General features: G+C 44.7%; 2 protein-coding genes across 5 annotated transcripts in view; both read right to left on the bottom strand.

Annotated features, from left to right (window-relative positions):
• dmd (dystrophin) overlaps window positions 1–373 on the bottom strand; it is a 214,565-nt gene extending 214,192 nt beyond the window's left edge. For 2 of the 4 annotated variants that reach the window (XM_031852205.1, XM_031852208.1), the window contains exon 1: window positions 89–373. In XM_031852205.1, the coding sequence (XP_031708065.1) occupies window positions 89–170 (82 nt within the window). In that variant the 5' untranslated portion in view covers window positions 171–373. The remainder of the gene's footprint in view (window positions 1–88) is intronic. The other 2 variants (XM_031852207.1, XM_031852209.1) reach the window with 1 other exon arrangement.
• Window positions 374–1,232: 859 nt separating this feature from the next.
• The window catches only part of LOC116386189 (transmembrane protein 47-like), a 27,475-nt gene continuing 7,704 nt past the window's right edge, over window positions 1,233–21,003 (bottom strand). Inside the window, exons 2-3 of the mRNA XM_031852226.1 lie at window positions 12,263–12,403; window positions 1,233–9,919 (exon numbers count right to left, since the gene is read on the bottom strand). Of these exons, the coding sequence (XP_031708086.1) occupies window positions 9,741–9,919; window positions 12,263–12,403 (320 nt within the window). The 3' untranslated portion in view covers window positions 1,233–9,740. The remainder of the gene's footprint in view (window positions 9,920–12,262; window positions 12,404–21,003) is intronic.

The following is a 21,003-nucleotide window of genomic DNA, read 5'->3' as shown; positions in this document are numbered from 1 at the left end:
TCTCTCTCTCTCTCTCTCTCTCTCTCTCTCTCTCACACACACACACACACACACACACAATCTCACGTGGAAAGCTTTGCTCTCCTACCAGATCGACACTTGATGATCTCTCCAAAGTCGTCCTCCACCGGCTCGTCGCAGTAGTCCTCGGGGCGCACACCCTCCGCCATTGATAACAGGGCACCGGGTGTAAAAAAGTTTTATAATGAGGGGGGAGGGTTGAAAGAACGGACAAGTTGAATCGACCAGAAGGGGGAAAGGACACCCAAAGTACAAATCCAGAATAAACAGCCAAAAGGTGGAGCGCAAAAGGGTGACACGAGAGCCGAGCTCCGGGTGAAGACGGGGAGGACGAAGACAGGGGAATGACCGGCCGGTCTGTCGGACAGGGAGAGAGGGAAAGGAGCAGGTGTGTATGATGGGGGGGGGATTCGGGGGGGGGGGGGGGGGGCATTCGCACCTCTAAATAGAAGGATGCCAGGAGGTGGTCTCTGCGGGGCCCCAGTCCCGTTTTGCGGACGCCATGCGTAAAACCCGACACCAAGCGGACGCATCGGTGTTTATTTCCGCACTGGGACGAAGAGTTAAGCACTAGTATCAAGGTGAGTCAACCAGTTTGACCTCCGGTGGGTGGTGGTCACGTGACAGGCCACAACCAAAGTGTCGTTTTTCCTCCAGGCATCACAATTCCTCCCACAACACACATGAGTTTAGTTGGCCACTTTGATGCTCGTTGATTTGGGTCACAGAGTTTTGAGCAACACGGAAAGTTGGAAGAACTCCATGGTAAAATAGAAACTGACATTTTGATACACACTTACTATTATTAGATCTGCTGATTAACTGATATAGCCAATTTGGATTCCCTGGCTGTTCAGAAAGAAGGGATTGGTTACTGTATAATGGCTCCATTACGCACGACGCGCTGTGCATTTATGAGCCTGCTATTATTAGATATGAGGTTGTGATGGATCCAGGCGTGGCTCTGGGAACACAGACTGCCAGCTACACTGTAAGTGTTCCAAAAACAGAAACCTCGGCACTGACTGGCATCCCAAGCAGCCGACGGTCTGGAGCTGCTGTCTGGACAGGGACAAGGGGTGCGCTGCTGGGACAGGGAGGGGTGGAGAAAACCTATGTTCAGCTGCTCCACTTGGCAATGTTAAGGTAAACTCACAGTAAAAAAAATAATCACAGTAACACTGATAGTTTTGTTGACATTGGCTTTACTTTCTCATTCTTTTGGAAATTCAACATTTTTTTCATATATGTTTTGAGCCTGTTGCGCCTGGAATCACGCTCGACAGTGACGTCACGGAGTACATGCGTCACTGCAGCAGGGTGAGAAGTTAAACTACAGGAGTTCATGGGAAATAAACTCATATTCAGGGGCGTTTAATACTCTTGTAGCGCAGGTTTTACTCTCAAATATCCAAAGTAGGAGTTGGGCGCCAGACGGGAGAATAATAGCACTTATACACTGTCACTTTAAGAAAATGTTACTTTGAACAGTTGGAGAGATAACCCGACTAGCCTGCTAACCCCGCTACAAAATGCAACATAAGCAAAACCCAAACAAGTTTTATAATTTAAGACAGTTGTATTTGACACAAACATCAGAAATCAAATCAAAAGTGTATGGTTCATAATCAAATACCGTCTTAAACTAAAAATGTACATTCAATCGAAAGAAAAACAATTACTGAGTCCAGATATGAAAATCAAATGTCCATTGAGTAATTCAAATTAAATGAGGACTCCAGATAAATGTCAATCGTTTATGTAGGTGGTGAGTTTGGCTCTGGGTGGTCATGGCAGAGTGTGGACAGCAGGGGGCAGTCTGAGCTCAGGATAGGGAGTACAGTAGGAACCTCTACTGTAAACTGGGCCAGTGAGTCTTGGATGTTTTCCACGGCTAAGTTAACAAGAAAGGAGCTGTAGTTGATTCTAAAAAATATATAAATAGCGCAAGAGGATGGAAATGGTCCAGTGTGTTGTTGTCAAATCACCCACTGATTATGTGTCTGGTGCTAAATGACACAGAGTGTGGTAGACATTAGGTACTGACTGTGCTGATGAGAGCTAATCCAGGCGGAAAAGGCGTGCTGCTCCTCAACAGACCTCCGAATCTCCTGGAGGGTTTTTTGGCAGCAGTAGGGTTGGCAGAGAAACCATGTCACTGCTGGAGTTTCCCGTTCATCCGCTGTGCAATAAAATTAGCGCTTACTCTACTCAGTAATTTAGCTGTCTGCTTTTTTCATAAAAAAAAAAAAAAAATTGAGACTTGTAATACACAACTCTCCACATGGGAAGCAATAGAAAGTACAATAATTATATATTTTGTAATAATAAAGTTTCATATTTAGAGTTCACAGAAAAGTGTATTGTCTTACCAACAGAACAAATTACAATAATAATAATAAATGATAAATAATAATAATGAATAAAATAAAATTAAAATAATAATTAATACATACTGTACATATATACATACATACATAAATAAAATACATTATTTTAAAGAGGGATCAATGAACCAACTGGTGTATCTGTAAAAGGTATACCTGCTTTTTCTTGTGAATAAGCAATGACAGCACTTTTCAGAGGCAATTTGTGACTTTCAGCAGTCAAAAAACACAATTATTTGTTGCATCTCGTTGACAGGTGACAAGAGCAATATGTTATGTCCCATTATACTGTGCGACACAGACTCCTTGAAAAAAAGGCTCCTGGGAACTGTCGCATTAACACCGACTGTTATGTGACTTTGCGAGATCCTTTTCTCTTGCAGGGATCTTGGCGTTCCCTGCAGTGAAGTGTGCCTGTCACAGCAGCAATCAGACTCCACTTCACTTCACTCAGCACCTCTTGAGCTCTTCTTGTCACTCACAGGCCTTCTCAGCCAGAAATACAAATAAAAACAGGCTAAATGTTGAAACTCTGTTAATATGCAGTTTCTCTGAGCTTTCCTAGCTCTTACCTTGTGAAGTGGTGTACAGGCGTGAACCATCAATCTCTGTAAGCAGATATTCGCTTATGGATGCAGAATTTGTAGGCAACGGGACAAGCTTTGGTATCGAAAACGTTCTGGTGCCCTTTGGAGTCCGTGTAGTATCAACCAATCACGTTGCAGCGGGCTTTGGTTGCATGCAGGCAAATAATCCATGTGGAGAGCAAAAGAGACGGGACACCTTGGCTATCATCTGGAATATGCAAAGCAGGTAGTGGAGATTTCCACTTGAGCGGTACCAAGCATCTGACTAGTAGGGTGACAAAAGCTGTGAAGTCTTCTTCTACGGATTGGAGTGGTTCTGTAGCTGGAGTTACAGCGAACAATGCAATCATAGCATTAGGTTCAATACATTTTCCAGTAACCTTTGACAATGATCGAAAGATTTCCCCCCCCAAGTATGACTGTAAGCCATCCAGCTGTTTATTTTTGTGCACAAAAAAAGTGAAATATTGCAAGTTACAAATTATTTTTATACTTACATCATCTCATTGCGCCCACTTCTTCTGCAATGCTTTAATGGCACCCAACTGGAGACTTAGCGCCACCGACTATTTTGATGCGCTCCACACCTTATGCTCACAAATGTATTTAAGGGTAGTGGTAGCAGCGTTAGCATACAGCCCATGTTCACAATCCAGAGTAGATTGTATAGTGGATTGTGTATTTTTCTGTTGTTAAAGGAGAAACAAGCTCTGTCCTGAAATAAGAATGAGTTTTGTAGAAAAATGTAACTGTTAATGTAAACTTAAGTATTCTTTATGTTTGACTCTATCAATCTGATTTCCATTGTTGTAAAATGCTTTAGAGTTAACAACTAGCTCAAATGCAGGTAGACGAAGACAGACTGTAAGCTGGGAAAGTGTGGTTTGCGTTTCAGCCAATGGCAAACAAGACTGCGTCATCAGCATAACGGACATTGCAACTAAAAGCATACATACAGCATTTACACCTCATAATGTATCAATGACATTACCAGAATAATAAGGTCAGAAAGAATACACCATGTTTTAAAATAAAGATACCAACCAGAATATCGTGACCTAGATATATTATAGTTAGTCCCCTGGGCCTACCTAGTGGTGGCTCTCCTTTTTCAGGATGCTCTATTTGACAACTTTAACTCAGCATACCAGGAAACTACAGTGTATTATTGTAGTGTATATTGTGCTTAATTTAGATAACACTGGAAGCGAAATAAGCATGACAGTGATCATTTCAGAGCTGAAAAAAACAGAGGACAAAAGACAGAGTATGTGTCAACGAAATGAGACGGAGAGTGAGACGGAGACGTTCTGTTCAGTGCTTTAATGTGCCAACGTACAAAGAGATAAATGCTGATTACTGACATCTCTACAATGGCATCTAAAACATGCCAACACACACACACACACACACTCTTTCTCTCTCTGTCACACACACATTCATACACACTTCCTAAATCCCTACGCACACATCAATAGACAGTGTTTCTCTCCAGTCTACTGGGAGATGATGCATAAAACAGAGCTGTCTCTGTTTGCAAGCCTCTAATTTTCATAAGTAAATTAATAACCAAACAAATGCTAATAACTAGGAGTCAGAGCTGGGCTAAAACATACAAGGAACCAGCACGGGTCAGACTCCCTGGGGCCACAAATAACAGGTATATAACGTATTAAAGGGGAGTTGTGTTAACGTGTGTGGTTCCCACTGAGAGGCCTCAACACAAATAATCTTATTTACCCAGAACCACATTTAAGTGCTTCATTAAAAATCAAAGCATGTAGGTCATTTCTGAAACTGGGCGCAAACATATTTGCATTGTCGTTTAGAAATCCCATAATTACAATTGACACGACATTGATTCCGGCACCTAATTAAGAAACCAAAACACGCGGCAACTTTAACTGCATCTGCTCGTTCCTGAAGGCACCAGCTAGGAGAAGTTGTCTCTTTGAATCTTGGATAAAAGACGTCATCATAATAACAGCAGCTACAGTTGTAAATCTTTGATGTGTAAGGGGATTTATCTCCTTTTAGAGTGTTTATGTGTCTGGCAGGTACATTCAGAATTACCACGCTCTAAATCAACAATGTTTTCAGTTTTTTTGGGGATATTAAAAAAGGTTCCTGTAAGTTTTAACCCAGGTCTGTTACAGTGTTAGTGCCTTAGGCTCCTCTACACCACCAAAGCACAGAGACGTTTCTAGGCAGTAAAAATACCCTTACTAAGCTGTAACCACACAGTATTAAATGCAGTAGCGACCATATCGTATATCACACTGGTGATGATCTTGATTACAGTCCTTTGTCATTGTGTCAGGACTTTTGTTTCACTCTGGCCATGGAGCGACAACAGCACCGAGTCAGGTGACACAAAGTGCTTCATCCACGGCCTGACTGAAAATCCGGTGACCCAACAAAGCTAAACACTGATTAACCGGAGCCCCGCCACTGAACCGGTGAAGCTGTGACATCTTTCACACTGATAAATTACTGAAGAGCGGGGTCACATGCTGAGAGTCAGCCGCTGACCCATAAAGCTGGTATGGCTAATGGAATAATGGGTGTAACGGTGAGCACTGTTTCTGTTTTCACTCAGTGCTAAATAGAAAGATGGGGGACATCCAGTCACTAAAATCCACATAAAAGCATTGAAGTTCCCCTCAGAAAACCTTACTTTCATATAACACCAGCTCAATTCTAATTAGTAGGATATATACTGTGAATTTACAGCATGAGGTTTATGTCAGTCTGAAAAGGCTTGTAAAGTGAGATTAAGTGACTTTAATCGCTACCACATCTTGCCCTTGATTTATTCTTTAGTGACACTTTACATTACAGCCTACAAGTTACAGTGTAAATATTTTGTACATGCATGGTACCAATGACAATATACTAGAAGGGCAATCGGAGAGCGCAGACCTCCGTCAAGGACGTTTCCATAAGTGGAAAACAACGCGTGTGTCTGCCCTGTTATTGTGATGATTGGGCCTGTAGTTTTTCCGTAATTCTAATGACAAACATACCAACAAACCAACAAACAAATGACCCGGAGACGTGTTTAGGGGTTACGTTGAAGCAGGTCTAGGTTATTCTCTGACATTAGTTTCATACGTCAGAGAAATCCTAAATTGGATTAAATACTTTATTACTGTACTCCAGTAATGAATCATGTGGTGGTTAGCTTAGCTTAGCATAAAGACCCGGGGAAATCTTTTACTGTACGGATTAAACAATCAAACATAAGTAGTGGGCTTCAGAGGTGCTGGTAGGTAGACTTTGTAATTCACACAGCTAGCTTCTTCCCCTGTTTCCAGTCTTCATGCTAAGCTAACATAAGCTATGCTAACCAGCTGATGGCTTCATATTTAGAGTACAGACATCAGAGTGGTATCAACTAACTCTCTTCAAGAAATATTAAGTACTCCATTATATTTGTTTCAAAATAAATGAGAACATAACTAATTTCAATATCAGTATTGTTACCATTTTTCCTGCTTTGTTACCCAGCAACAATATTACTGTACCCTGTAATTGTTAAATAGGTACTCAGTAATTAAAAAAATACTTATAAGCAATATAAGTTATGACACAAAGCTGGACCCTTAATTTCCTAACCTCTTCGCCTCTTTTCTTGTACATAGTTATCCTACTATAGGTACCCATTGTATTGTATGCACACCCTATATATATTACATAATTATACTGTAATTTGCTGGCTGTAATCTAATGCGTGACCAAATCTTCTTCTAGTTGCATCAGATTTCAGTCGTTAATAAACTTGAATGAGGTAATTTTAGAAGCAACGCTGTTGGAGTGACAGGCAGAGCTCATTAACAACACAGGAAACAATTGTGTCCGTGGTAAACGTCATCCTGTCAGTTTATTTCAAATAACGGGACTTCTGTCAGCTGCATGAATCGCGGGGCGGCTGCACAGTTCTACATTTTGTTAAGGTGGCGAGGGAGCCAGCCTGGATCCTATTTTTGGGAGGAACGGCTGCTCGACAGCTCCACGGTAAATATGTGACAATGTAGAGCACCAACAAGACGCTGCCTGTATCTCCGAAATGTCACCTGGAGAATTCTTATTTTACATTTGACTTTTGAAATTGCAGAAGGAAGAATGGAGATCACGGGGTTATGAAAGTAACTCAGCACACGGGGCTGAGATAGAAAACATAAAAAGGTTTTTGCTCTATGAAAGCAAAAAATTGCGTCATCACCTGCTTTATTGCCCCATAAAATCTGTATAGAAGTTATTTTATTTGCTTCTCCATCCATTTTTACACCCAGACATTGCATTGCACCCATGGCTACCACCCATACAACTCACAATTAGAGCCAAACCCAGAGGGCAGGGGAAACAGTGGAAATGAGATAAATACTGTTTAAATGTAAATCCGCCTATTGGGACATGAACTCAGTGATTATCAGATGTTCTTTTCTGTAAGGTGCTGATGCTTTGATGTAAGAAACAATCCCACTTTTTGTCTTTATGCACATCTATAAATCCCAGCAACCATATAATAAGACAATAATACTGCTATTTGACAACTTGGGTGATATTTGAATCTGCCAACAGATGCTTTTCAGGCTGATCCCTGACATTCACTGTAGACAAGGAACCAGCAGTCTGGTGTTAATGAAAGGAGGCCCTGAACTCATCGGTAGATCCGCTGATCTGGTTTCAGCTTCAGTGGCTGTGTTTACATGCACACAGTAACGCATTGATTCCTCATACCTGGAGTTAGCCGATCGTCTATTTGCGTCCTTGATCGTCATCCTGGTACAGTGAGTTAAGTACTTCTTTAGATTATGTGGTGATTTTGATTTTACAATTTGTCTGCACCAATGCAGGTAATGCAAATTTCTGAAAACACAGTTAGGGCAATGAGAGGAAGATCTGTGGACATATATCCACTATACCACAATATCCATAATAACTATATCTTAATTTCAAATTTAAACTAAGATTCTCCTAAATAGACAAGAACTGAATGTCATTCAAAGATCATGTTTGGCATATTGATGCTCAAGATTCTTGTTCTCTACCCTATCAATCATAACGTAACTTCATAAATGAAAGATGTGATTTTAAGTAAGGTTAAACCAACGCATTCTAACTCCCAACTCGTCAAATATGGCCGCTCGGTCAGTGCCCCTACGCTTCGAACTTTGTCGCTCAGCTTTGGACGGTGTTTCAGATTCCCCTTCATTACATGCATACAGTTTCTTTTCAAAATAAACTTCCACCGTAGTTTAGGTTCACTTACTCAACAACCTAGTTAGGTTTATTGTTGAAATGAGTACGTTTGTCATGTAAAATAAGTATGCACTTTATGTAACGAGCAATAAGTAGGCTACGTAACTTACTTAACAGCTCACAAACACACACACACAAACCCCTCTGAAACCTAAACGCTTGAGTATAGTGGACTGCAGTAAGTGGCAAATAGGGAGCGAAGTCCAGCCTCTTGATTGAAAGCTAAAAGGCCACACTTCCTTTTCAGCTCCACCTGAGCTACTTGTGCAACTTTTAAGAAATGAAACAAAGGTGTCTACATGGCCGACGGGGTTTTCTAATAAAGTCAGAGCCCTCCACAGGTGTTTCTGTGATTTTACATCCTTCAGCTGAGTCCATAATCATTACTGCGCTCCAACTGCAGATGCTGACTTCCTTCAACTATTGATGTGCATGTAAACATGCCCACCGGAGGCCGTATCTGTCTGTGGGTACGTATAGCAGACACTCCTATCGACAAACAGGGGAGGAAGGATGCTCCGAGCGTCACCGCGTGCAGAAGCTCAGCTCATTGGGAATCAAAAATGCTGCGGACACTTCAGAGGCAGCCGAGCGCGGCCCCGTCTCACACCACACGACCGCGGCTAATCAATCACGACAGCTGCATGTGCACACCCTGTGGGTTGCCACGGTAACAGACAAAGTGGGTCGATAACGGAATATTGAGCGGAGTGTCTATATTTTATCCCCCCCCCCCGTCTCACCTGACACCTTCCCCCCATGAGGAATCTAATTGTCTTATGAAAGGTTATGAAGCACAAAGCGTGGTGTCTGATCCTCTTCCACGTCCTTGTGAAGAGCTCCAGAGGACTCTGAAAAAAACTAAAGAAGAATGCCAACACTCCTAACTAAGCACTGATAGTGATGCACGGATGGAGAGTCTGGGGGGTTGGATTTCGGATTTGTTGACGCCCAGCGGTAGGATTTGATGTTGACGGGTGGCGATGCATGTGCCTTTGCATGTGCATGCGTGTGTGAACGTACGGCAAAAGCCTACCAGTCTCACGTTCCTGTCTCCTAAGTTGGGTTGCTACAAGTGACTTGCAGTTTAGTCCGGGGGGGGAGCAAGAACGGAGGTGGGATCGTCACCATTAACCTCCATCCTTTTGTTACTGAAGGCTTGTCAGTCCTCCAAGTCCTAGGATTGAAGTACAACTCCTTCCCACCCACCCTCGACCTCCTCCCCAGGACCGACCTGGTGATGTTAGGGCTATGAATTAAAATACGTAGCCTAAGCGCTCTGTTGAATGAGGGGAGAAAAATAAATCCCCCCCCAAAGCAGTATCAACCCCTAGAATTTCACCCAGGGAGGAAGCTTGTGGCGATACATTTATTTGCTCAAATACGGTGTATAGTATTCCTTACAGTTCTTGGGATTGAGCCGTTGAAGAAAAAAAAAAATACCTCCCTCAGGATGTAGGGTTCTAACTTTCAATCAGAGCTAGTAATACTCCTCGTAGTTCTTGGGGTTGAGGCAGTAGAGGATCCCTCCGCCGAAGGAGAAGATGGTCCCGCCCCAGGCCAGGCCATAGCCCCAGTTGAACTCGTGGTAGATCCTCAGGTTGATGCTCTCGATGAACTTGATGGGGTAGAGGACCAAGCTGCAGGCCTGCAGGACAACTGGAGGAGACGCGCAGACGATAAGTCCAAGGCAAGGTATCATGTCTTAAAGGGGACATATGCTCATTTTTCAGGTTCATACTTATATTTTTCTCATACTGTCTGCCTGGATATACATACAGTCTGAACCTTTCCTTTAAATATGTATGTACTGTTTAATTTAGCAATTCAAAAAAAAAAAACGTCTGTAGGATTAAACAAATGGAGTCAACATGGAAGAAAGATGTTTGTCCTCAGTTATTGAATCAAAGAGATATTCTGAACAAACTTTCTCTCATGTAAAGCAAGTCTGCTGCAAATTTGAATGAGATTGGGTTCATGAATCACATACACTTTTTTCTTTTACATTTCTTAGCAGTCACGTACAAAACACTTTAGAAATACACTTCAACAATTAGCATCGACTGGCTCGAGAAGAGAGTCGCAAGCCCGGAGGGAATGTCATTTAGCTCCGTTTAGTTCGTCGGACACATTTTGGAAGAGCAAAATAAATCAAACTTGATCGGGCAAGAGGCGAGGGAAGGGGACGATGGTGGAGGAGAGGAGGACAGAGGGTGAACCGGGGAAGAGACAGGGGAGAGAAAGAGAGGTGGACTTAAGGAAACGGGACAAGTGAAGGAAAGGATGAAGGGGGGTGGCAGAGAGATAGATTTTTAAAAAGGGAGGGGGGGAGATGGATGGCGGTGGAACAAAGGAGAGCACATCAATGGTTATTTCTTCAAAGAGAATTCCTCTTGCGGGAACATAAATGAGCTCTGGCACTTTCCTGCGTGTAAAAACAACAACAACACGGAATGCATAATCTCCAAAAAGCACGCAAACATTAACACAGACGGCGTGAAAAACAGCTTTAAAGAAGGTATTAGTTGTCTAGTGTGTTTGTGATCTATCGTTCACCGAGGATTCTCTTCATAGTCCATCGGTAACACAATTCGCCTTCGTGCTCGGCTTTTAAGATATCTCAGAGAGGCAAAAACAACTGCTGTTTGACAGCTCTGTTTTTTTGATTGTTTGCATGTTGAAATCTTTTACATACATTTGTGTTCTTGTGCAGGTTTACTGGTGAGATGCCACTGCAGTAATAGCAGGGATTTTGAGCATCCAGGGATCTGGAAGCAAAAGTCCTATTCATTTCCTGCAAAGACAGCGTAAGGTGACATGGCATTGGAGCCCTGCCGAGGGTCAGATGGACATGAAACTCATCATCAGCACACGAGATGATTTTTGGTACTTTGATTTGATTTTTTTGTTACTGTGTGACTAACATGGCGTCCAGAGCAGTGCATTGCTGAGCTTCCTGTCTGCTTCTCAAAGCTGGGAGCATGCCGACCACCAGCTAAGTCGCTGTAGGTAATACACTCTGACTCTTGTATGGATTTATGTATATATATGTAGCAACGTCCATATGAAGAAACTTCCGTCAAGTCACATGATAAAACATTTTTAGAAAACTTTGGAAAATAGGATCTTTTCGCTAAAACATACGTACTTTAACCAAGATTTAAATGTTCGGATTTTAATAAATCAAGCAGCACTGACTGCTATAAAAATATTTCTGGGACCTGTGGCTCTTCTCACACTGCACCTTTTTATGTCTTTAAGCTGGTAATGGCACACTGTCTGTTTGCTTTGTTGAGGCTAAAGACAGAAAAGCTTCTAAATCACCACAGCATGCAAAATGATTGTATGAATGAACAGTCAAATGTCAATCCAAAAGTAATAAGGAGGTTTAATTCCAATCCGTTTATGCATTTTCAATTCTCATACATGCTTTGAAAGTATTTTTTGGGGATAAGAAGACCATGAGTCCATGAGAAATCACATGTAATATGTAAATCTCTACACGGTCCCTTTAAATAAGATTTCCTCTGCAGTGCTGAATCTCATCTGTGGTTTGCACAGTATGATTCAGAAGGCAACACATCCAGCTTTGCAAAATGAAACCTTTCACGCCTAAAAAAAATGAATTCGCCAATTATTCCGGGAGGTTAGAAATGGAGGGAATGTGGAAACTTGACGGTTGTCCAACTTGAGATTTGGGGCTGACTGGGGAAATTAAAGGGACAGGCGTGACCCTGCAGGGCCCGACTCGTAAAAATAAGATTCTCTCTAAATGAGTTTGAGGGAGAGAGGGGAGTTGTGTGTGAGAGAGTGTGTGTGTGCCTATTTAATGAGTAAGTAAGGATTATCATTTAAATGCATGTCACTTTCCAATGTGATTACCCGGCAACCTTCCAGTTACCTTGTCTAAATTGGCTAATTAAGTGTGTGTGTCATTAGGTGTGTGTGTTTTAGCGCATAATGAACGTGTGGCCCTCGACCCAGTACTGTGTGTGCGCTGACCTGCGGCGAAGAGCATGAAGGCGACGGGTGCGTAGAATCGCCGTCTCGTTCCGATGCACACGGCAACCAGAGCGACCAGGAATGACATCAGCACCAGGGCTCCACCCCCTAGCAACAGGGCCAGCGTTGCAACCTGCCAGTCTGGAAAGGAAGGAAAGTGGGAAAAAGTGAGTGAGCACGAGGAGGCAACGTGCATGCAACATATCGCATAAAAAACAATCACATTTAGAGAACAGTCATGAATAAATGCAACATTGCCAACGCATACCGGAGCCAAAAAATGAAATGCACAAGACCTCGAGGGGGGCCTGGAGAAACGTAGTATTGTATTTGACAATTTATATCATTGCCTTTACCACCATCAAGTAGGTTAATTAAACGGAGAACGAGGGAGGAGGTGAGGACGGAAGGAGAGAAGGTTTAATAAAGGAAGGGGTGAAGATTTAAATAGGATGGAGACTTGAGGAGGAAAGACAATAGGGTGAAGAAAGGAAGAAAGAAGAGAGAAAGGGGTGGGAAGTGGAAGGAAAGACAGGAGAAGCAAGGGGGACAGAAGGAAAGACACACTAAGGAAAGAACGGTGGTGAAATTAAGAGTGAAAGAAAAAGAAGGAAGTGAGGAGTAGATGGGGGAGTAAAGGAAGGAAAGTTTGGAAAGTGAAAGGAGAGAGAGGGTTTGGTGAATCAAAGGATATCAAAGGAAAGAAGAGAGGCAAGAAGACAGGAGGAGAAAGATGAAGGAAGGATGGATTGACAGAAAGGACAGACAAAGTTAAGAGAAAGAGAGGAAGGGAATGGGATGAAAAGCAATGCAAAGAAAAACAAAAAGGAACATCGAAAGGGGATGATGGAAAGAAAGGAAAGAGGGAATGGGGAGAAAAAAAGTGATGCAATTAAGGAAACAAAGGGAATATGAAGAAGGAAGCGAGGGGGGAATGGAGTAAGGAAAGAATCCTGGAAGGACAAAAAACACATAAAAGAGGAGATACTTGTAAGTGGAGAGGCACCAACATCATGTTACAAGGACAAAGAGGAGGCGGCGTGAAAACAAATGCCAAAAGGAGGGGAAGAGGAGGTGGTGGTGGTGAAGTTAAAGGGAGTGAGGGGCGGAGGAGGAGGTTAGGAGGACGTGATGGGGCCGGAGACAGAGTGAAAGTAATGAAGAGCATGAGAGAGAGCACTTAGTATATCTGAGCTGACAAAAAGACTCAGCTAAAAAGCTTTACTGGCATGTTATCAAAAATCTGTCCGCATTTATATATAGGGAGCACTGTGGCTTGATGCACACTGAAGTAGAACACACACACACACTGATATATGCTCACATAGGTAAAGCCACACTTAAAGTTGGTACCATTTTTATGTCACACCAGACGGAGTTGTCTTAAAACTTGCATTCTCTCTACTGACCAGCAGGGAAGGACTCCTCCGTTTGCAAAGAGAAGTCTATGAGAAAATGACTCTACTGCTCTCTTGATTTATTCCCTCAGTAAACATTGTAAACATGAGTTTATGGTCTCAATCTCTAGTTTCAAGTCTTCTTCAATACAGCATGATGTTCATTTAGTAAATTATGGTCCATTTAGAGTCAAACAGACCATAAAGCAGGGTGTGATTTAGGGCGGGCTTACTGTGATTGGCAGGTCACTGATAGATAAATAAATAGCAACATTGTGTGTCTGTTCTTTCATATGTGATAATTCCTAGATTTCTTTCAATGAGGCTCTATCTTTTTCTTCTCTACAACGATTGCAAACTATTTTTTTTTCACGTCACACATGTAACAATCTTCATGCTTATATCGATAATTGAAATTCACTATGATCAACATATTGTGAGTATTTTTATCGCAATCCGCCATAACGTCTTATATCGCCCGGTGCCAGGGTGGATTTAACTGAGCAATTTTGTATTGCTGGTGTTACTTGGCGTTTAGGGGCTTGATACACACACACACACACACACACACACACACACACACACACACACACACACACACACACACGCGCGCGCACACACACACACACACACACACACACACACACAACTCATCATCTAATCCATTTGTGCTCAGAGGGAGAAAAGAGATTTGACCATTTCTCTAACCTTTTCTTCCCCCTGTCTGCCTTCCCACTGTGTAAGCTGCTATATAACCTATTTCTGTATTACACAGCTGAACTTGGAAGTACGATATTGCAAAATATATAAAGAAATAAAATAATCTGTGCTCCTTGAGGATATACAGTAGCTCCTAAAAGGCAAACTTCAAACTGAAAGCTCTGGATAAAACATCAATGAACCGTCTGACGCAGAAATGTAGCTGTCAGTAGATGCAGAGCTAATGCACAGTAGTTGGCATCAATGGTATACTGCAGGGCTGTTAAAGTGAATGTATTTAGTGTTTTACAGCGAGGCTATTTAGGCTGTGTATATACAGGTTTACTGCTCTAGCCTGGTTAAAAAAAAAAGCTTATGAAAGATGGATGGTGGAGGTGAGAGATAAAGAAAATGAGAGATTTAGAGGCAGAGGGAGGGAAAGAGACGGAGATAGAGGTGAAAGATGAAATGCAGAGGTGGGAGGCAGAGAGGGAAGGAGGAAATTAAAGATGAAAGAGAGGGAGAAGTAGTGGGAAGTAAAGAAAATAGAGAGCAGAAAGGAGAGAGGAGAGATAAAAAGCATCTTATATGAAAATTCTCAATCTTGAATGATGCTGCTGATTAGATCTGGACAAACATCGTTTCAGTTTTATTAAAATGTCTCCTTGCAACAAGATATTCCTCTAGTCTCCATTCTCCAGGCTTTGACTCTGCATCTGCTTGCTTCATGTTTTAGGTAAAGCCCTTCAGGCTAAAAGTCTGGTTTTCCCTTGAAGTCGGCTCAACAAAAAGCAACTACAATCCTGTGGCCCCCTGAGAGTTGCCCCGAAAACGTTGCCCTGTATAAGCAATGCAACAAGGACAGGTGTATGGAGGTGGAGGGTTTAAATAAAAGGGTCTCAGGAGGCTCAGGTGGTTCGTCGTGCATTCATATTTAACTTTTACATTCCCCCTTAAGCGCCCAGCTGCTTCCCTCTGTGGAAGTGGCCAATCAAATGGCAGCGTGAAAGCGAAAGGCATCAAATAACCAATCAAAAATAATGTCTATCACACACACATACAATCTGCCTTTTTGACATGTGTTTTATCATTGGAAAATATTATACTATAAAAATGTGTATGTTTGGGGGGCAAACTTGCAGTCTTTTCAAAATAAACCTCCATGTTCACAGGAAACATACAGATTAGCATGCATTGTCTTTTCAAAATAAACTTCCAATTGTTGTCTCAAGGGCATATAGACGGTTGTCCCTACAAACATCTAAGCTAACTTGTGTTTGGAGTGAACACACACACACACACACACACACACACACACACAGGAGCAGAAGTGCTTGTTGACCAGTGTGGATAAATTCTTTTGTTGACGGGAATAATTACCGAGGTCCAGACCTCGGTAATTATTTCCTGGAGAACTGTCTCTTTGCATCTAAAGGAGGTGAAACTGCTTGAAACTGACAGCGATCAATAAGACAGCTATGCGTGGTGTGAGGTGACTGGAGGAGGCAGCGTTCACTGCAGCCATTTTACACAGAAACACGGTATTAAAACAAAAGTCAGTGCATGAAATATTAAGTTGAAGTTTGAGTTGGTCTATATCTTTTACAGTTGAAAAGGTGAAAACAATAGTTTTGGCTCACTAGCACAACAAATGACAAATAACACTGCTGGTTTGAATGTTTATGATGAAGTGGATCTGGTCTGCACTTAATCGGAGGTGGTGAATGAATTCAAATGCCTTATTGGGGTAAATAGGTGCCATATGCATATGAGTTTACTTCACATACAAAAGACACAAAAGAGGAGAGAGGAGTAAATTATGAATTCCTGAGTGTTGACTGAGCAGAGATAAGGACATTTTTTGGAAGGAAAGTCTCAGTCGACTAACATTCATACTATTGATTTAATAGACCGATCTCTAAAACAGATTTTCTCCACGAAGAATCACACAAAAGCACCACTATAAATCTTGTGTTTACCAGAGATGTGCTCATAAGTTTCTCGGAAATTAGTCATTCAGCATTGAAATGGATAAAAACAGGACTAACTGACTCAATAAATCTTAGTCAGCTAGGACTTAAAACAACCGATTAGTCAACTAATCAATAAAGAGATAACGTTGATCCACAGGAGAATTTATATTTGAAAGCAATACAGAATGCCGGCGAGCCTTACTGCATTGTATTACATTAGATTTTTATATATGATATATTGCTGAAGGCAAACAGGTCTCGGGGGAGAGCCCAGACTAAGAGCGGTTCAAAAGACCCTAATGATAAGCAGCCCACGGACTTTAGCCACCTCGCCCGGACCAGGGAAACCGGGGCACCCTCCCGGAGCCAGACCCAGGAGGGGAGCTCGTTGGCGAGCGTCTGGTGGCCGGGCCTTCGCCCATGGGGCCCGGTCGGACTCAGCCCGAATAAACAGCATGGAGCAGCCACCCTGTGGACCCACCACCCGCAGGGACAAGCATCGGGGTCGGGTGCAATGCAGACCAGGCGGCGGGTCAGGCGGGAGGCCTGGGCGAGCCGATCGCCGGCAGCATAGACTAGCTCTAGGGACGTGGAACGTCACCTCGCTAGCGGGGAAAGAGCCAGAGCTGGTGCAGGAGGTGGAGCGATACCAGCTAGATATAGTTGGACTCACCTCCACACACAGCGCTGGCTCTGGAACCAAGCTCCTGGAGAGAGGTTGGACTTTGTCCTTTTCCGGAGTTGCCCAGGGTGAGAGGCACCGGGCGGGAGTGGGGATACTCACGAGCCCCCGGCTGAGCGCCGCTGTGTTGGAGTTCTCCCCGGAGAACGAGAGGGTCGCCTCCATGCGCCTACGGGTTGCGGGGAGCAAGGCTCTGACTGTGGTTTGTGCTTACACACCAAACAACAGTTCAGAGTATCCGGCCTTCTTGGAGTCGGTGGGAGGGGTCCTGGAAAGGGCGCCACCTACCGACTCCATAGTTCTCCTGGGGGACTTCAATGCTCACGTGGGCAATGATGGAGAAACCTGGCGGGGGGTGATTGGGAGGAACGGCTTGCCCGATCTGAACCCGAATGGTGTCTCGTTGTTGGACTTCTGTGCTTGCCACGGTTTGGCCATAACGAACACCATGTTCGAACATAAGGTGGCTCATAAGTGTACCTGGTACCAGAACACCTTAGGCCGGAGATCAATGATCGACTTTGTAATCGTATCATTTGATTTGCGGCCGTATGTCTTGGACACTCGGGTGAAGAGAGGAGCAGAGCTGTCAACTGATCACCACCTGGTGGTGAGTTGGATCAGATGGCAGGGGAACCGGTTGAAAAGACCCGGCAAACCCAAACGTGTAGTGAGGGTAAACTGGGAACGTCTGGAGGAGGACCCTGTCTGGGAGGTCTTTAACTCCCACTTCCGGAAGAACTTCTCACACATCCCGAGGGAGGTTGGGGACACGGAATCCGAGTGGACCATGTTCAAAGCCTCTATTGTGGATGCGGCCGCTAGGAGCTGTGGCCGGAAGGTCATCGGTGCCTGTCGTGGCGGCAACCCGAGAACCCGGTGGTGGACACCGGAGGTGAGGGAAGCCGTCAAGTTGAAGAAGAAGACCTTCAAGGCTTGGTTGGCCCAGGGGTCTCCCGAAGCAGCTGACAGGTACCGGCAGGCCAGAAGGGCTGCAGCTGCGGAGGTCGCGAACGCTAAAACTCGGGCATGGGAGGAGTTCGGGGAGGCCATGGAGAAGGACTCTGGTAAACCATCCGACGGCTCAGGAAGGGAAAGCAGGGCTTACCCCAGGCTGTTCTCAGCAGGGGGGGGAACTGCTGACCCGGACAGGGGACATCGTCGGGCGGTGGAAAGAGCACTTTGAGGAACTCCTAAACCCGACCAACATGTCCTCTGCAGAGGAGGCAGCGCCTGAAGATCTAGGGGGAGGCTCACCCATATCCCTGGCAGAGGCCGCTGAGGCAGTCAAAAAGCTCTTTGGTGGCAAAGCGCCGGGGGTGGATGAGATCCGCCCTGAGATGCTGAAAGCGCTGCACATAGTTGGGCTGTCCTGGCTGACACGCCTCTTCAATGTCGCATGGGGGTCGGGATCAGTGCCCATGGACTGGCAGACCGGGGTGGTGGTTCCCATTTTCAAAAAGGGGGACCGGAGAGTGTGCTCGAATTACCGGGGTATCACACTACTCAGCCTCCCGGGGAAGGCTTATGCCAGGGTGCTGGAAAGGAGGCTCCGACCGTTTGTCGAACCTCAGATACAAGAGGAGCAATGTGGATTCCGTCCGAACAGTGGACCAGCTCTTTACCCTCGCAAGACTACTGGAGGGGTTCTGGGAGTTTGCCCAACCAGTCTACATGTGCTTTGTGGACTTGGAGAAGGCTTTCGACCGGGTCCCTCAGGGGTTCTTGTGGGGGGTGCTGCGGGAGTTTGGGGTGCCGGACCCATTACAACAGGCGATCCGGTCTCTGTACGACTGCAGTAGGAGCTGTGTCTGCATTCTCAGCAATAAGTCAGACACATTCCCGGTGGGTGTTGGCCTCCGCCAGGGCTGCCCTTTGTCTCCGGTCCTGTTCGTGACTTTCATGGACAGGATATCTAGGCGCAGCCTGGGGGTGGAGAACGTCAGGTTCGGGGGTCTCGGGATCGCCTCTCTGCTGTTTGCAGATGATGTGGTCCTGTTAGCCTCCTTGGATCGTGACCTCCAGCATTCACTGGGGCGGTTTGCAGCCGAGTGTGAAGCGGCGGGGATGAGAGTTAGCACCTCCAAATCTGAGGCCATGGTGCTCTGCCGGAAACCGGTGGATTGCTCCCTCCAGGTGGGGACTGAGTGCCTACCTCAAGCGAAGGAGTTCAAGTATCTTGGGGTCTTGTTCACGAGTGAGGGTAAGATGGAGCGGGAGATCGACAGACGGATCGGTGCGGCTGCAGCAGTAAAGCAGGCGCTGCACCGGACCGTCTTGGTGAAGAGGGAGCTGAGCCGGAAGGCAAAGCTCTCAATTTACCACTCGGTCTACGTTCCTACCCTCACCTATGGTCACGAACTCTGGGTTGTGACCGAAAGGACAAGGTCGCGGTTACAAGCGGCCGAAATGAGCTTCCTCCGTAGGGTGGCCGGGCTCAGCCTTAGAGATAGGGTAAGGAGCTCGGTCATCAGGAGGGAGTTTGGAGTCGAGCCGCTACTCCTTCGCGTCGAAAGGAGTCAGCTGAGGTGGTTCGGGCATCTAATTAGGATGCCTCCTGGACGCCTCTCACTGGAGGTTTTCCAGGCACGTCCAACTGGGAAGAGACCCCGGGGAAGACCCAGAACACGCTGGAGAGATTACATCACCCAGCTGGCCTGGGAACGCCTCGGGATCCCCCAGAATGAGCTGGAACATGTTGCCGGTGAGAGGGAAGTCTGGGTCAGCCTGCTTGGCCTGTTGCCACCGCGACCCGACCCCGGATAAGCGGAGGAAAATGGATGGATGGATGGATATTGCTGAAGGAAGTGTCGGTACCAGACACCAAACTGAGTGTGGTATTTGACGATTTGGGAGTGAGTCTTTGTAATTGAGTCTGTGATATACCACATAAATAAGGCAGCAGCCAAATGTGTTCATTATGGAGAAACAAATGTAACACCAGTTAAACAGCAGATCTCTCTCATTCACGCACACAGAAATAGCTGGTTTGAATTGAAATTGCATCACAGACACATATAGGCAACCGTAGAATTCTCCATACATGGCATATCAATGCTCTCTCTCTGACTCTCACACACATCGTTACACTGGTTGGTTACACCAGTGATTCTTAACCATGGGGCCGCGGCCCACGATGGGGCCGCGAACGCCACCTAGAGGGCCGCAAAAAACTTTCAGTTTTGCACCTGTGGGCCGTGAGGGCCGCGGGACCGCATAGGTTATCAATTGAAGACACCAGAGATATTACTGTTCTCCATGAGACGCTCAGTTACAATACAGCTTCCCACCACCTGGTGGCGGTAATGCGTCAGTCAGTTGTTTAACAACAATAAGCAGAAGAAGACACTCAGCTAGCCGCTAGCCCAGGCATGGGCAAACTACGGACGTTGGGCTTTTTAATCCGGCCCGTCAAATATTGGTACAAAATTGTCCAAACTATAATAAAGACTAGAGCTGGGCAGTATACCGGTTTTAATTTCCCGTATGATATGAGTTCTTCACACACCATTATACCGGTGCATAGCCAAAACAACTGCTGTCTGCTTTCAACAGCAGCTAAACGTATTCTTTGCTGCTAATGCACAGCGGTCAGCGCTAGTTGTGTTATATGTATTGAGAGGGAACCCTAGTCATGGTCATAACTTTATAACAACAATTAACAACCCACAACTAATACTAACACACAACAGTCTGTGACACAAACAATTTGTAACACTAATAATTGTACATTTATAAAATTTCACCGCCGAACTGCATGCTGGGTACAGCTCGCGAGCGAGCCTGCTTGCTAGCACAACAGTCTGCTAACAGCTGGGAGAGGCTCCGTCGCTCCAGTAACGTTACATTAAAGAACAGAACAGAGCGATGCAGGATGAACAAAGACAGACCGGAGCAGTGTTACATCAGTATTACATCATTTCATGAATCATAAACATTACATGATTTAACCACTAGAGGGCAGCAGTGTTAAATCATTTAATGAATCAT

Source organism: Anarrhichthys ocellatus, unplaced genomic scaffold (assembly GCF_004355925.1).
Source record: "Anarrhichthys ocellatus isolate YVR2014 unplaced genomic scaffold, GSC_Weel_1.0 scaffold12, whole genome shotgun sequence".
Taxonomy (NCBI): Eukaryota; Metazoa; Chordata; class Actinopteri; order Perciformes; family Anarhichadidae; genus Anarrhichthys; species Anarrhichthys ocellatus.
The sequence above is the reverse complement of the archived record's forward strand: the minus strand, read 5'-3'. Positions and strand labels throughout refer to the sequence as shown.